This window comes from Tenebrio molitor, chromosome 1 (assembly GCF_963966145.1).
Source record: "Tenebrio molitor chromosome 1, icTenMoli1.1, whole genome shotgun sequence".
NCBI classification, from domain to species: Eukaryota; Metazoa; Arthropoda; class Insecta; order Coleoptera; family Tenebrionidae; genus Tenebrio; species Tenebrio molitor.
Genome location: NC_091046.1, coordinates 13,329,052 through 13,346,229, shown reverse-complemented (window position 1 = coordinate 13,346,229; position 17,178 = coordinate 13,329,052). Strand labels below are relative to the sequence as shown.

The window sequence follows — 17,178 nt, the reverse complement described above, 5'->3', positions numbered from 1 at the left end:
ATAGTAGTAAGAAAGTGCCACAGCTCAAGCAATTGTGAAGCCTTCGACGCTCAATACTGAAATCCACATGTGTAAATCCATTATTTATTCACTTGCTTTTAAAAGTGTATCTTCTTTCAGCTGCAAGTTGCAATATACGGTATACGAGTACGTGTTAGAACTGTGTGTCTCCGTCCGTGAAGATGCTGTAAAGTTGTCATGGTATGTTCTGCAGTCGTGCAATTTACATTGAGAAATAGATTTGCGAAAATGATCCTTTTGTCGGAATTTGAATCCAGAGCAAGGCTGTACTTTAATTGCTTTGCATCATAAATTTGCGACTTTAAATTTCTCTGTCTTGCATGTCGCAGAAGATGTGTATGAGTTATGGTAATTGAAATTATTATTACATATAGAGCAGATATTCCACATTTTGTGAAACGCATCCAAGACAGGAAATCATTTACTGCTGAAATACGATATGCATTCAGATCATTTACGTAAACTTCTTTAAGATAGGAATCTGTCTTCATGAAGCTTACGGTGTAATCCTGTTACTGTAAAAGTGGATGCCGTCGTGTCTGAAAGCGAGAGTCCCATTGATAGCAGATCTATATTTCACAAAAGTTTTTATACCTACTTTATCCATATTTACCGATTTTGTTTGAGTGATTGTGCAATCTTAATGCATTTAATGATGATACGCTTAATTAATTACTTTATACGGATATTGAATGGCCGTTAATTACTACAATTAATTAGCCATCCTTGATGTTCTGAGAAAGCATTATTTAAAGCGACATTTAAAAATATTTTTATTTTGTACTTAATGTAAGTAACTTGTACTTTTTAATGTAGGTAACAAAATTGCAAAAGTAAGAAAAGTAAAAGTTCATATTTGCCGATTGTATATTTAATAAAATTACAAAATTATTATTATTGTTTTTAGTATTGCTTAGTATTATTGAGATTGTTTGGTGTTTTTTATTATCTATCTATTGAGTAATACACTGTTTGCAAGCTTTTAGTACAAAAAAGGATTTGGAAGTTAGGATAATTACGAAAATGTTCTTGATTTGTATTAACACGTTTAAAATATTATGATTATTTATTTTTATAATTCCGTATTGACAATAATTTTTTCTATAATTGATTCAAAAAATCGAAATTCACGCATAGTTATCTGTGCCTGAAGTGGGTCATTTTCTGACGTGTATTGTTTTTTGCATTGTTAGTAAGATCGAAACCATAGAAACCATACAAAACAGTGTGTGAAATGCAATTTCACGCATACGACTATTTCTGTTTTTCATTTCACGCACTGTTTTTTATTAGTTACCTAGCAACATGGTCACTGCATTGAAACTTCAGAGTTCCTTCAAAAATTTTTTGAATCAATTATAGAAAAAATATTGTTTATATTTCGTGCGCGAAGATGTTTTTGTGCATTCAAAGGCTTATACTGCCTCGACCTTCGTCTCGGCGTAAAAGACCTTTTCATGCACAAAAAACACTCTCTTCGCGCACTTAATATAAAAATAACTATTTAGTATTCACATTTAAAATATTTCTTATAATTTAGGGTCCATAAGTGTTTATCAAAAGATACACGCAAAAATATAAATTATGTATCATTGTTTAAGAAAAATATGAAGTTTCCATGAATCTCATTTCGTTTCAGTCATAAATACATTTTAATAAAAATTATTATCAAAGATCAAACTATATTGTTGGTTCAACAATTTTTTATAATCATAAATTACTTCTCACATTTTTTTATTACAAGTTTCGTTTTTTTAGTAATTTAATATACAGACTATCTTAAAAAAAAAAACGACCCACGCTATAACTTTGCTATTGATGACCCAAATGCAAAAAAAATATACAGGAAACGAGATGGCTCTAAAAACACTACAAACCTACTTTTATAACATCTACCCATTTATGGGCAATGGGCAACTTTTGTTTTTCAATTTTTTTTATTGATTCTTTGGAGTTTTTTTTTTCTGATTGTAATGGCATAAAAAACATTACAAAATTTCCGAGAAAAAAAGGGAAATATAATATGTTGCATCAAATTTAGATTTATCCTTATTTCATAAACAAAAAATGTCAATTTTACGCAGGTTTCATGTTGCAATATTAGTTTATTTAACGAGTTCGTGTGTGAATTGGACATTTTTGGCACTCGTGGGCCTTTAAAACGAACGAGTTGAATACAACGCTTTTTGTTCGACGAGTGCCTTAAAGGCTCCAAATCGCTTAAAATTTTAAAATTATCTTGACGTTTCGTTTTGACAAGTTGTGATATTTATCAAAATCCATTCACACAGGAGAAAATTCTCAAATTCTGACAGTGTCGAACAAAAATTGTATTTATTATAATAATGACAATAAATCTGATTTTGATGTAACATATTTTCCTTTTTTTCTCGGAAATTTTGTTATCAAAGGTTATCTATAGTTTTTTTATGCCATTCCAATCACAAAAAAACTCTAACAGAATCAATAAAAAAATTATAGGTTTGTAGTGGTTTTAGAGTCGTTTCCTGTATAATTTTTTTCATTTGGGTCATCAATAGCAAAGTTACAGCGTGGGCCGTTTTTTTAAGACAGCCTGTATAACAACAATGATTACTAAATCATTCAAATTAAGTTACAATTAGTATTTTCAACAGTTGTTACTGTTTTAAAAAATAGATTACTTAACGATACATTCTTCTTAATAATGTTAACATCTGTTTTAGACTTATGGCGAAAACATTTCACAATTATGACAAAAAAGGTAAAAAATGACACATTGTTATATTTTATACGTAAGTAGATAGATTCTCATACATGGAACAAAACGAAGTCAAGTAATTTGTAGTTAGTACAATTTTGCCCTTGATGTGCTACAATATTTTAAACAGAACCAATAACTCTAACGTGCTTATGGTCTTTGTGAACATACATAGGTACTCGTAATTATCTAGAACAGGATGTAATGTTAGAAACTTCAGCGTTTAGAATTTAAATACCTATAAAGGTATTCATTTAAAATGACTGGAGATGATAACTTGCAGATACTTAAGTTTAGTGAACCTACTATAAACGCATTTTTATAAATTATTTTGGAGAGGTATACAAATTTAGTTTTTTAAAGTAGGTAACGTCCGTGTTGCAAAAATTTAAAAATATGTAAATTTATATGTTTATTTAACATTAATGAGGTTTTCATATTTCTTTATTTTTTTTTACCATCACGGTGTTTTAAAATGTCTGAATATTTCACGAGACGAGACGAAACGGTGTCCCCGAGGTAAACACCAATATTATGAAAAATCCGAATACCTGGAAGGAGTCCATCAATTTATTCAAATTTTTCGCAGGTCACCTATCCAGACAAAATAAAATAATCATTAAAATAACAAAACATGTTAAACTATAAGGTTATTCACTAATAAGTGGATCCACCATCATCCTTTCTATGGACTTATTTATTCTGCGAGACATGCTTAGCTTAAATAGATATGATTAGTGCTGTCTTGAGGAATCTCATCCCAAGATTCTTGAATTCGAAGTCGAAGATGATGTAGGTTCAGGGGATGAGCAGGCCATAAACGAGTATGTAACAAAATATTATTTTTTCTACTAGAGTTTAGAAAACTAACATATTTAAATACTAATTTAAGTTAGGAAAAGTGGAATATTTCCTAACAAGGGCCGAAATAATATTTCAACACCAAAAGTTCCATTTTGATCGTTTCCTGAGATACGTAAGATAAACTCAAAATTTCCAGCTAATTAATGTTTTTTTAAGACTGCTTAAATTAACACGAACAACGTTGTTCAATATTCGTGCGCTGTTACTTTTCAGGTATTGGGCCTGTTTTGCATATTCTTCAATATCAAACGATTCACTTGTATCAGATATTTTAATAACATTACCGTTAATTTACTCGAGCGAACAAATTAAACGCCTTCACAAAGTTTGTTTTTTTATAAACAAAATTGTTTTTGTATAGTAACGAAAGCAGAACAATCAGAATCATGATTCCGTTTTTTAATTTACAAGTAATTAATAGCATATTAAAAATATCCAAATTTAATTTAGTAGAAAAAATCATGTGTGCAATACGGCATGTTGATCTCGGCTATCGCCTCGATAAAAAATCCCATGCCTAACACGGAAAAAATACAGTTCTTAACTTATTGCACAAATAGCTACATATTTTGTAACTACTCCGTTGTAACTTTTGCTGTGTGAACACGTGCATTATCTTACTGAAATATTGGCTGAATTTACCTAAATAAGGAATCGCAAAAGGGTCTAGTACGTTTGCTTTATAATTATTGGCGTTTAATCTTCCACAAATAAAAACTAAAGGTGACTTGCTACGATGTGGTATGGCACTCCAAAAGCATTGTAAATTTTTGATGTTCTAGACGTAGTCGTCTCATCCTGGTACATTCATTATGATCTCAAAGTGACTTTGTCATCAGTTAGTGAAAGTCACGGAAGCCCTCTCGCGACTTCTGTGAAAGTAAAGTATTCAGAGTAGCTCCAGCTACTGGTCGTAGTTCAAGGGACAACTTAGATCAGGGTCCTCCATTAAATCAATTTCCTCCATTTATGAAGTTTGGAACAGCTAATGTAAGTTTTTTAATAATACAGGGTGGTCCCGATATAACCTGCCAAAAAAATTCTGGGTCATTAGAAGGATCTAACAAGTCCAAAAAACCCCCCTCCGTTAGGTCCAAAATAATGAGGATAAATTAACCCCTATCCACACCCATTCGACGCTGCTGACCACAAAAATACGTACCTACTCAGGAATTAATTGTTGGTGTTTGTAAGGATGACAGTATCTAAGCAACATAGGTACCTGTATCGTTTATGACAAATCTCAAATCTGACAAACTAAATCAAATTAATGACATTTATTGAAAACGCTGTACACTGCGTGCGTTAATTCACCAGCTTATTTAGGTACAAAAACTGATTTTGTAGACTGAGATGAATGAGTAATAAAATAATAAAGTGGTGTTCCTCAATGTGTAAATAAATGTATAGGTAGTGTGTGCAAAATTGTGGAAGAACTGTGTAATAAGAGTATCGTCTTAATTGTGGTTAAATAGCCAAAATCATGTATTGAATAAATTTATTTATACTTTACATATTCGTACTTTCAACTCTAACTGAGCATATCTACTAACTAATGAAAGGTAAACTAGACTAGAAACATTATTTTATAATAAATGTTCTGTGTGCCTTCCGTTGGTATTTAAGCACATTTGAGTACGCTGGTACCAATTTTCATAAACAGAATTCAGCATTTCTGGGTTTTTACGAATCTGGTTCGCGGCGTCTGTTACGCGTTTCTGGAGTTGGCTTTTTGTATTTATTTCAACTTCGTATACCAAATCTTTCGTGTGGCCCCAAAAATTAAAATCCAGAGGGGTTAAATGGAGGATCGGGGACGCCATCGTATTGGAATCAGTCAGAACCAACCTCACATAAATGCAGATGTAGCTCCACAAAAGTACAACGAGACGGAAGGACTCCTTCAGGAAAACGCTCGCCGTATGGTAGCCATGCCGGTCTTGAATTACCACGTGTTTCGCCATAGAGTAAATGCAAATCGGCGTATTCTTGTTTCGTGAATTTCATAACTTTTTGAAGGATTCGCAAATTTAAAATTAAACTTGACAAATGTCATAGGTGTTGCAGGTACCGTTGCTAAAGAAATCGCAGCCAAGTAACCAGAATTACCTTTTTGAAATCGATTAACTCATTAGCGTAAAGCAAATTTTGACCAAATTTTCAATTATTTTTATCTCGAAAACGAAAAGACTTTTATTAAAAACTTTTTTTGTGTATGAGTTCTACTCATCGTCACCTATTACTGGATTTCTTCTGGCAGGTTATATCGGGACCACCCTGTATAATATACGCCTCACTATTTAACTGTCGGTGCCAATATTGTCAATTTATATTACAGATGTAAAAATCAATACATCTATTCACGTTTGATGGGAAGTTAAGTAATATAATACATACCGGGTGGGGCATCGTATACGCGCACGCGAGAAATCGCGACTTCTAATTAAATAAAATTGTCGAAATTTTTCAGACTTACCTGGCTATTAATAAGGTACATTTCATAATTTTTTGATAATTTTTCACTTACAAACAAAGCCAAAAAAAATTAAAATGTAAATTTCAACCAAAAAGTCAAATTCTGATTTTTATACTGACCTATCCAGATTCACTTCCTATTATTATTTACGAAATCAGCGGAAAAAAACACCAATTACATTTTGAATTAAACGCAGTTTTACATTTCAACTTTCAAAATCATTTTAATTTATGATCTGCTACTTGCGCTGTGGTAAAGTTAGGTGACAATGGAAACTGTCAATTTTATGGCAAAAAGGTTTAAAACGGTCGGCTACACCTTTGTTGGGAAATTATACCATTGTGCCGTAAATCATCCGTCTGGTTTACGTTTAAATAAAAGGACGTAGACGAGTTCCTCCCAGCGGTCAGTTTACACCACAGGTGGTCGCTACTTAGCTGTTATCTGTAGACGAGTTGCTCCCGCTTATTGTCGAAGGATTAAGGAAGGCGGCAGGTATATTTTTACAATTTTGAGTGCAAAATCAAGGAATATTTACTAAATATTATAATAAAATGTTTTTTGTTCGACACTATCAGAATTTCAGAATTTTCTCCTGTGTGAACAGATAAATGTCACAAGTTGTCAAAACGAAACGTCAAGCTAATTTTAAAGATTTTAAGCGATTTGGAGCCTTTGAGAGGCTCGTCAAACAAAAAAACGTATTCAACTCGTTCCTGTGTGAATTGGGCCTTTTTTCGCGCTCGTGGGCCTTTAAAATGCTCGTAATATTATTACAACATAGGTTTATTATGATAAGAAATTATTTGTACAAAATTTATTCTAGGGAGTATTCCATTTTCATAATTTTCTATTAATTTTTGTAATATCTCCTTTTTGTTTCTTACCTCGTTTCTCCACTTTTTCATTCCTCTGTTTGCAAATTAAATTTTGCTACACGTATGTTTGAAAACAAATAAGTACATCTAAATAAGTAAAAATGGAAAGATGACTAGAATAAAAATTATTTTTTAAATGTGCAAATAATAATTACCACCTCTGCAATGCAGTCTAATCCCCAACCCTTCGCTACCTGCATCCAAGATTAGGATATTTTGGGTACCGGGAGGAACTCGTCTCCGCCGAAATAAAAAAGCGAATTATTTAGCTAACCAAGTCATAATTTGTAATTGTGCCACCAGGGTTTGATGGGCTAGCAGATACAGATTCATTTAGTGTAAAAACTTTGTAGGTAAATTAACAGTTAATTTCAGAAAACTAATATAGTATATTAAGTATAAAGAACGGTAATGACAATGTACGGATCGAAGACAATTGTTTGGAGGAGGAGCTTGCGACGACTCCAATATTGTCTGAGATCCCTACATTGTCATTAACGTTCGTCATGCTTATGAGATTTTTTGCGCGATTGAATATTTATTACCAAACATTCCTAACTAGAATGCAATGCGATACGACGCCCTTCACATCGTGTTGCCACAATGTCGATTTTTGTATCGCGTTTCTAAGGCAATCTGCAAACAACTACCGCCATTGCAGTTTTTGTGCGCAAATATCGCCAATTGTGTTGAAAAACAAGCAGTAAAATGAGTGATATTAGTGATTCCGAAAACGAAGTGGATATTGTAGAAGAAACTTTGAATGTGGGGTGCGTCACAAATAAAGAATTTTTGAAACTAACGACCTCAACGTGTAATTAAGAAGACAAGGAAAATTTGTGGTATGAAAATTTTGATAATACTAATGTCGCGGCAAGTTCGCTAATATTATTTCATTGCAGCGGCAAGGAATGCCGACCACAAGAGCCGTGTGAGTTTCCAGAAAGTGCTAACATCCTGTCTTCAACTTCTGTCTACATAAATCAAGAATTTTCCAAACCAGCGAACTCAATATGAAATCAAGAAGACAAGGAAAATCCGGGGTATGAACATTTTGACAATGCCAATGTCGCGGCAAGTTTGCTAATGCTATTTCATTGCAGCGCCAAGGAAAGCCGACTACAAGAGCTTTATGAGTTTCCAGAAAGTGCCCCCACATCTTGTCTTCAACTTCTGTCTATATAAAAATTATTATAATAATCGATTAATTTTGAATAAACTTTACTTACCGTTCTAGAACACCAAAAATTACTTACCATCGAGTTTATCGTTAGCAACGAGTAAACAGAGCTTACCATCTTGGAAACAGACGTGGTAAACAACCAAATAGAGTACAATCGCGCAAAAAAACTTTTACGGCCTTATTTATTAACAAAAAAAAATTTTAAAAATTCTCAAATATACCTTATCAATAATTAGTCAGGTATATAAAATTTCGCCAATTTTATTTAATTAGAAGTCGCCATTTCTCGCGTGCGCGTATACATGCCCCACCCGGTATAAATAAAATTGGAGTGTTTGACACTTTGACTGTTATTTCAATTTTAGTACTTTTCAGAATTTTTATCTGTCTAGTTCTCTGTTTGAATCCACTTCACGAAAAAATTAAGTAATATGTAGATCGATTTTCTTCGAACAAAATTTCTTAGAAAAGGAAAATTCTTGATTGTGTTTTGCACTTTGTGTCATTACTATATTTCGTTAGGGAGGTGGGCAGTAACGACAAATCTGTGCCGAATATGAGCTCGCCGGGCTTATTTCTGTTTCGTACAAATTAATCTAAGTAATTTGGTACGACTGTCGCTTCACGTCACCTAGTTGGACCATCTTGTATTTTTTTAAATAAATGTTTATATTCATTATAAATTTTTATGACGTTATAGTCGTTAGATGTTCTTCACAGATACTTGTCTTAAATATAAATTGTTTTTTCTTTGAGAAGCTGCCATGGTTGGTAATGTTTTGCTGACTGTTATGACGATTCGATCGGAATTTTTGTGAGCCTTTCAGGGCTAAACTTTTGAGTCGTCGTTCGGTTCCAATGGATTTATGCAGCTCTAACATTTTGTTGTAAATTTTGCTCATGCTTTTGGATAAATATATAGTTTTGAGATAGATTTGCATTGAGGCATTTTTCTTACAGTGTAGGTGTTGTTCTTAGCGGCCCAGTTACAAGCCTCAGCACATGAAGCTTAATTTTTGGTCATAATAACTATTATTGATTTACTTACTAATGGTCAACTTTCCAGTTCCTAATTTGGAGTAGGTACATTTTTTCAAATCCTAAAAGTTCTCATTACGGACATGTTTCTACTGTCGAGATCTTCTTGTATATACAGTTTGTCCAAGATTTGTATATTCGTACATGTAGACATAAAATCTCTAAATTTCATACTAATATGACGGTATAACCTACCAAAAAAATCTAGTGATAGGTGGCCATTAGTAGAACTCATACACAAAAAATGTTTCCAATAAAAGTCTTTTCGTTTTCGAGATAAAAATAATTGAAAATTTGGTCAAAATTTGCTGTACGCAAGGAATTTGAAAGCTAATTCTGGCTACTTAGCTACAGTTTCTTTAGCAACGGTACCTGTAACACCTATGACATGACACGTGTCAAGTTTACTTGTTGGATTCTTCTAATAACCCAGAATTTTTTTGGCAGATTATATCGGGACCACCTGTAGGTATATCATTTCTTTTGTTAATTTATTAGTGATGGTAAATTACAACTAATTATTTAGTTAAATGCAAACCAGAATATAAATCATTTGTTGTGTATCTAGTTCCATTATTTGATTTTTATGACCCTTATTTAATTTTAAAAGAAAAATTTTAGTTAATTCAGGGGCGTATTCTGTAACTGCTCTGCTAAATTTTACAGGCAGTTAAATTAAGTGGTCATAGTAATGAAATGACCAATCAGGCCTTGAAATTTTAAATTATAAAAGACGCTAAAATTTTAACGCCCCTTTAAAAATTACAGAATACGCCCCTCAATATTCTATAACAATTTTTAAAATCTACTGGACAAACTTATACTCTTTCTTGGTCAATTTTTATCAACAGTGAATGAAAACTTGCAATCCAAACATTTTACTAACTTAGATTCAATGATCCAAAATACAGAAAGAAGGGTTCCAAACAGATCAGAATATTTTTGTTAATGGAATGTGTATCAACGAATGTCGACAATAAAGCTGCACGGAACGAGATTTTTTAAAATTACAGAAACAAAAACTACGTATTTCACGATATATGGAATTAGATGAAAATAGACTTTTTGTGTGACAGTGACTGAAGAGAGTTTGGCAGTAAACTTGTATATTGGATGAAAAAAAAAATCCTTTTACAATTGCCAAATCTAGCCAAAGCAAGCAGAAAGAAAAACAAAAGAAAAGTCTGAAATGGATTCATAAAAGTGTCCCTTTTTATTTAAACTATGCAAAAATGAATAGGGAATTTTTCAATTTTTGAATTTTTGTGTTAAAAATATAAATTATATACACATTAAAAGTAATGTTTCAAGTACCTGTAACGTTTAAAATTTATCTAGTGTTTAAGAATACGTAGGAGGATTGGGACAATTATTTTGCTCTCCAAGAAAAATTGTGGAATTCCCTATTCATTTTTGCCTAGTTTATTATGAAAAAAACTAATAGAAGCACTTCCCCAAAAGAGAGAAAAGAGTCCATCCATTTGGAGTTCATAAGTCTAGAATTGTATGTATTTGTTATTCGAACTGTAACAATAACAACGACAACGATCTCAGTAACTTATACTGTATAGGTAGGTACGTTAAAAATATACCAATTTTGTAATTTTCATAAGCGTAGACATACAATCATTAAATTCAAAAACAATGATGTTGAAAATCCGTAAAATATCTTCACAAACAGGAAACACTCGGGACTAAACTTTAATAAGAACATATTGACTTATAGGTCGTACACACATAATATTTTGTTAGAAAGTGAACCAATACTGTATAGGTCAAAGCTCAAGCTTATTTGGGCATAAGAAATAATCTGCGAATCAATAGATTTTGAAAGGCTTCGGTGATTCTTCTGTAAAAACTCACAATAAACACTTCTTGCCACATATGTGTATGACCATATATTGTTGTAAAATCATTTTCAAATAACTACTACAAAAAATACCATTAATTTAACAGAGTTAGGTAAACAAGTGTTTGAGTCTACGTGTGAGGATATAACGATATTTTAAGTCTAAATTTTTAATTTAAACACTATATAATTATGTATATTTTCGCCAAAGGATACCTAACTTACATTTGATTTAACCATTCTGAAATGAAAACATTACTTTAAAACATACTAATTCAGAAACATTGTTATAATATTACTAACCATAAGTTTAATAGTTGCAATTTGCAATATTTGTAGCAATTTGCTTGCTGTCAAAACCTGTAATTTACAAATTAATTCAAAGAGCTTCAAATCGTGAGCTATTTCACTGTAAACGTTCATGAAAGATCACAGCAGTTCAAACCCAAACTGAGTAGTCGTGCTAAGAGCATTTAAATTATATTCAATTGTATCTGAATTATGCAGGAAAAGCCGAAGTGGTATTTTGCGTACATGCAACACCGACTACTGTTACTGAAAACAACTGAACTAGAAATGATTGCTCATCAATAAGCATTAAATTGGTTTTGATGTAAATGTAAACAGAAGTTACAACAATGATAATAATTATTGCAGTAATAATGTGACAAGGTAAAATGTTTTGAACAACGCATGAATCAACTTTTCCACAAACTGAAATTATAGGGAACGGAACAATAATAATTAAATTATTATGATCAAGGTGATTTGCACAAATAAAGTAGAACGCTATTTACTGTAAAGACCTGCACTAACAATATGTAAACAAAATTAACTTTGTTAGAGCTCTATTTCTTTGTATAATAATTGCATCTGTGTAATAATCCTTCAAGATGGTTGCTAAAGACTTGAAAGGAAATGACAAACACAAGAAACTTTTAAAAACTCTAAAATACTAATCATTTAATTGGAAACATATTTGTGGGTTAAAACCATATTCAGGATGGTACCTCCTTACAAAACATCAAAAAATTAGTTAAGTGCATCACTGTTATTTGCTTGTCGTTGGCTGAAATTCCAGACTGGTGGCGATCTAATTGGATGACACTTTTTTAAAGAAAGAGACGAAAAATATTGCAGAAAAATTTATTAAATAATGCATTTCTATATTCATAAATTTATTTTTACATTTTTTAAAGGGCGAATCATTTTATCGAGGGCATTCGAGATTTTACTATTGATTATTTCCTTCATATGTTTAGCAATCAATTGCGTGACAAATATTGACCAATCAAAACGAGAAAACAAAAAATTACCCGATAAAATTTCTCTAAAATGCACACTGTGCAATAATCGGATAAAAAATGTCGGTACCTGATTTTTTTTTAATAAATTATTTTGAATAAAAAGGATTAGAAATAATGCGTTTGTTTTCATTCTATTCAGGAAATAATCAGCCGTATACCCCTCGTGCACAATTTTAATATCGGCAAATTTTTTGCTAATGAACTCAAACATCCATAAATTATTCGGTCAGAAGATCAATTATTATCAAATAAAAGCCCTCGACTTCATCTCGTGCTCTTATTTGATAATAATTGGTCTTCTGACCTCATTTATGGATGTTTTCGTTCATTAGCAAAAAATTTTTCGATAACAAATTTTGCACTTGGGATATAATAATATGTGATAAGAATTGAGTATTGTCAAATATTTGGGTTAGATTTAATGCTGATTGCATAGTTAATTCTCACAATATGACAGTAATCTAAGTTTTTTTGTTCAAATTATATTAAAATTTTTGCTTCATTTTAAAATGTGCTCGTAATTTTTCAGCTGTGATTGAAAATATATTTTACATTTATTATTTAGAAGCAATTTGTAAATAGGTACTGCGCCACAAACTATGTATGTGTTATAATTTAGAGGAATTTCTCCGAAACCTAAAGGTCATAAGATGTGTGCCACGTCCTTTTTAAAGTTAGGAACGAAGCTTGGCGCCAGACCTCACTTTGTTAATGACATATGAGCCAAGTTCATAATAACACATAAAGGTATATTACACAATGACGCAATTCATTCATTGAACCAACCGAACTAATTGTTTCCTGTAAAATTACCGTACAATTATCTACAAGCAGCGCCAAATGATGCCGCCAACATTCGACAAACCTTGCATTTCCACATACACACCTACTGCATTTCATTATTTACCTCTTCTTATCTACGTGAAAACAATGCCAGCCTTCGAAGCTAGACAAGGTTATCAGCGCTGCCATTGAATTTTAATGAGAGCTACCCTTGAAGTGCACCACCTTAGGTGGGGAATTATCCCTACTTGCCCAACATCAACGCAAACATATATAAAAAAACATTTACACCACGTTAATCACAAACCAATTAGTCGTTCAGCTTACAAGCTTTTAAATCAAATCAAAAAATTAAATTGTCGTAATTTGCAATTCAATTAAAGTGCACAGAAGTGTTCGAAAATTTGTACTTTTAAAAATTTCTGCGTAATTCAAAATGCAAATCGAGTGCTTACTGATAATTATGTTAATTTCTGGAATATATTCGTTTAATAATTGTGAGTATTTTATAATATCTGTCCTGGTTTCCCAGTTAAAACTGTGTGAAGGTCCGCTAAATTACATTCTTTACAGTAAAACGCCACAGTTTCAATTCGTCACTTTAAACTAACTTTGTAGATCATTCTAAGTGGTTGTTTTGCTGAAATAGTTGTCTTTGCAGTTGCGGATATCAATTGTGGGCATAAAACCTTAAGCCGAGAAGGAAAAATTGTCGGTGGCACCACCGCCGACAAGGGAGAATTTCCTTGGTTGGTGTCAATCACAAGAAGAGGTGGACACTTTTGTGGAGGAACGCTAATCAGCAACAGATTCATCCTCACTGCTGGACATTGCCTTTGCACGTGAGTCTTTTTAATTAAACAGCAAACCAAACTGTCACCGCAACCGTTACAGCGGAATAGGAACAGACACTGTGAAGCCCACACACATCAAAGTAACTATAGCTCAATACGACTTAACGAATAAGTCAAGTGATGCTTACGAAATGGCGTTGAAAGCCATATCCATTCATCCGGAGTACACTTGCGGAAAAGTCAAAAACGACATAGCCATTTTGGAACTGAAGAGCAAACTCGTCTGGTCCGAATCCGTTTTGCCGGCTTGCTTGGCAGCTTCGTCACGGGAAGATGATTATACACCTTTGGACGATCTTCCTGCGGTCGTGGCTGGTTGGGGATGGACGAACGAAGACAGTGCCAAAGGAGGACGCGCCAACGTGCTTCAAAAAGCTTCTGTTAACGTAATCGGGATAGAAAAGTGTAGACAGTGGTACAAATCGCAAGGGAAGAAGACCAAAATCCAAGAGACGCAAATATGTGCCGGGCATGAACAAGGAGGAGTGGACTCGTGCTGGGTAAGTAAAAATTTTGGAAATGTGGCAACGTTTTATTGATGGGTGTTGTTAATGGAAAGGCCGATAGCGGAGGTCCTCTTATGATTAGCACCGGGAAAGTGGGACAAATGATGGTCGTGGGCGTTGTGTCGACAGGAATTGGATGTGCCAGACCGTTTTTGCCAGGACTATACACTCGAATTTCTGAGTATATTCCTTGGGTCAGAGAAATCGTTAATAAATGATAAGTTTTCGTCAGTATCGAAACGCATTGCCATATTATCTTGCCAAAAATATTTATCTGTTATAGACTTATGTTAAGTTGACTTATTTATATTATTTATTGTATGCTATGTATACAAATATAACACAATACTAATTATATTGTAATTCTTTTATCACCATTGTAAAGTTTATTACTTACAAAATCTACGATAATAAATTGTATTATGCGAAGTGAAACCTACTCAACATTTTAACGACTTTAAAAAACTACAAATCACAACTAACTGACAGCTTTGGTTATAGTTAAGTAACAAGGATGATGGTATTACTCATCTGAGAATATGCAAATATTTGATCCCACGTAAGGAAAGTAACAAACGATCTAAAGCTATAAAACAAATATGGACCTTGATCTAGTAATTTCATGAGCACCTTTACTGGATTGTTGCGACTCTTCACAAAGCACAAAGAACTCTACCGCTTAAAAATTTGCACACAATGTTCGCCCACTGCTGCACATACTTCAAAAGATATGGATAGACAGACATGCAACGTGCGATAGTGTGCACGTTTACCTGCGATGTGCACATCGGTTAAATGAAATAAATTAACTAAATGGTGCGCGTCGTTGAGGAATATAGACGTCTTTGTTTAATATTCTCCTTACCAAATTAGGATGAGATAAATGATCAGATGCATATCTTTTTACTGGACTGAAACATTGTATCCACACCATTTGTATTGTACTCAGGGTAATGTGTGATAAAAATCTCAACTTTTGGTAGTCCATATGAGATGGTGTAATAGGTTTAGTAAACAGACCATAATTTCAAACAGATGTAACCGTTTATAATTCCGCTTCCGAATAAAAGAATAGGATATGAGATAATTGTTGGGTTTACATAACACAAGAATCGATTCAAAAATTTATTACATGATACACATATCCGCCATTTGTTTTTGTAGTTCATGTTGATACCTTGGTTTTTGCTGAAAACATGAAAAGTGGTACGTATGTGTTTATTGATACGTTGAAGTTATTTAAAAAAACTGTTTTTTTTTCAGATAAGATAGACATGTTAGTAAAAAATTGGGCAAATTTCCAGCAGTGTCGAACAGTTAGTCAAACCAGAAACATGATTTGGTTAAAGCGACTTCGTAAACTACGATAATTAAACATTCCAACCTATTTTTAATTAATAACTATTTTACAACTATAAACAATTCAAAGTTTTATGAGATGGTTGATGTTAATATAGGAGCTGTAGAGACTAGGTAGTAGGTACTAAGTACATACTATAGGTTATTGGTTCTTTCTGGTGCAACCTGCATTCTGCATTTTATATAATCGTATAATCATTGTTAGAGGGATTTCAAACTAGGAAGTAGCCAGGGCGGAGCGAAAGATGCGCGACGAAACGGTACCAATGACGTACGCCATGCAACCATGCAAACCGATCACTACAACGCTCTTGACAGAATGACCAACATTTCCTTTTCTCAGATCTACCACCCGCCTATGGGGTATAACAAGCGATTTTAGTTTCTATTGACAGGACCCATCCCAAATGAGTTTCTGCGCCACTTTACTGCTGGCCTCTTCCTAGTTTGAGATCATTTTTTTCAGAGATGAGTCTGGGTCGTCTCCTGAGCCTGAGACATCAGAAGATTCTTTAATTAGAGTTACCTATACAGGCTGTTTGATAAAAAACGACTCAATCCATAACTTTTTTATTTATTACCCCATTTCAATCAACAAAAAAACCAAAGATATGGTTTTTCATGCGCTACAAAACAGCCATAAAATATATTTTTTGGTGTTATCTTCAATAGCTAACGACAGTCAACTTTTTTTTTTTAAATGGGCACATGTGGTTTTTTTTAGGCTCAGTCTGGTAAGGTTTTTTTCTGAATCTAATCATGTATTGAAAGTTATTATTTGGTCCATAGTTAACTGTAAAAAAATTTAAATTTTGTTTGTGTGCAACCGTACGCGAAATGAGCACTTCGCGTGCCTAGAGCAGGCCGCGAAATTGAATTTCGCAGCCGTTGCCTAGACGACGGCCGTAAAAGTAAAAGTCATTTCAATATTTATTTATTATCACAATTACAACATATCTATCTCTATATTTGCGGTGTGATCTTACAAAATCTGCCAGTTTTTGTGTTAGGAACGGCCGCTATTAGTACAGAATTATCATCCGATTTGAAGTTCCCGCCAATTTCAAATGGAGTGATTGCCTCATGAATGACGAGTCGGTAAAAAAGATCCCCATTATCGATCTAGAACAGACACGTATGAATTAGGTTAATTTTTCACCGGTCAAAAAGGGAAATATCTAGTAACTAGTAACATATTCTGAATCCTGAATGGCATCAACAGACATTTGGGTTTATTTGTCTCTTCGCACGGCATCTGATATTTCTACGATTAAAATAACCTAAAAGGGAGCAAATGATACAACTTATCATAACAGAATT

General features: G+C 33.1%; 1 protein-coding gene across 1 annotated transcript; it reads left to right on the top strand.

Annotated features, from left to right (window-relative positions):
* The first annotated feature begins 13,432 nt into the window (after positions 1 to 13,432).
* Positions 13,433 to 14,854, top strand: LOC138141425 (trypsin-1-like). The gene is made up of 4 exons (XM_069062126.1): positions 13,433 to 13,636; positions 13,801 to 13,981; positions 14,034 to 14,493; positions 14,553 to 14,854. Exons 1-4 carry the CDS (start codon positions 13,576 to 13,578, stop codon positions 14,715 to 14,717), a joined length of 867 nt encoding a protein of 288 aa, XP_068918227.1. The 5' UTR covers positions 13,433 to 13,575; the 3' UTR covers positions 14,718 to 14,854.
* The last annotated feature ends 2,324 nt before the right edge of the window (positions 14,855 to 17,178 follow it).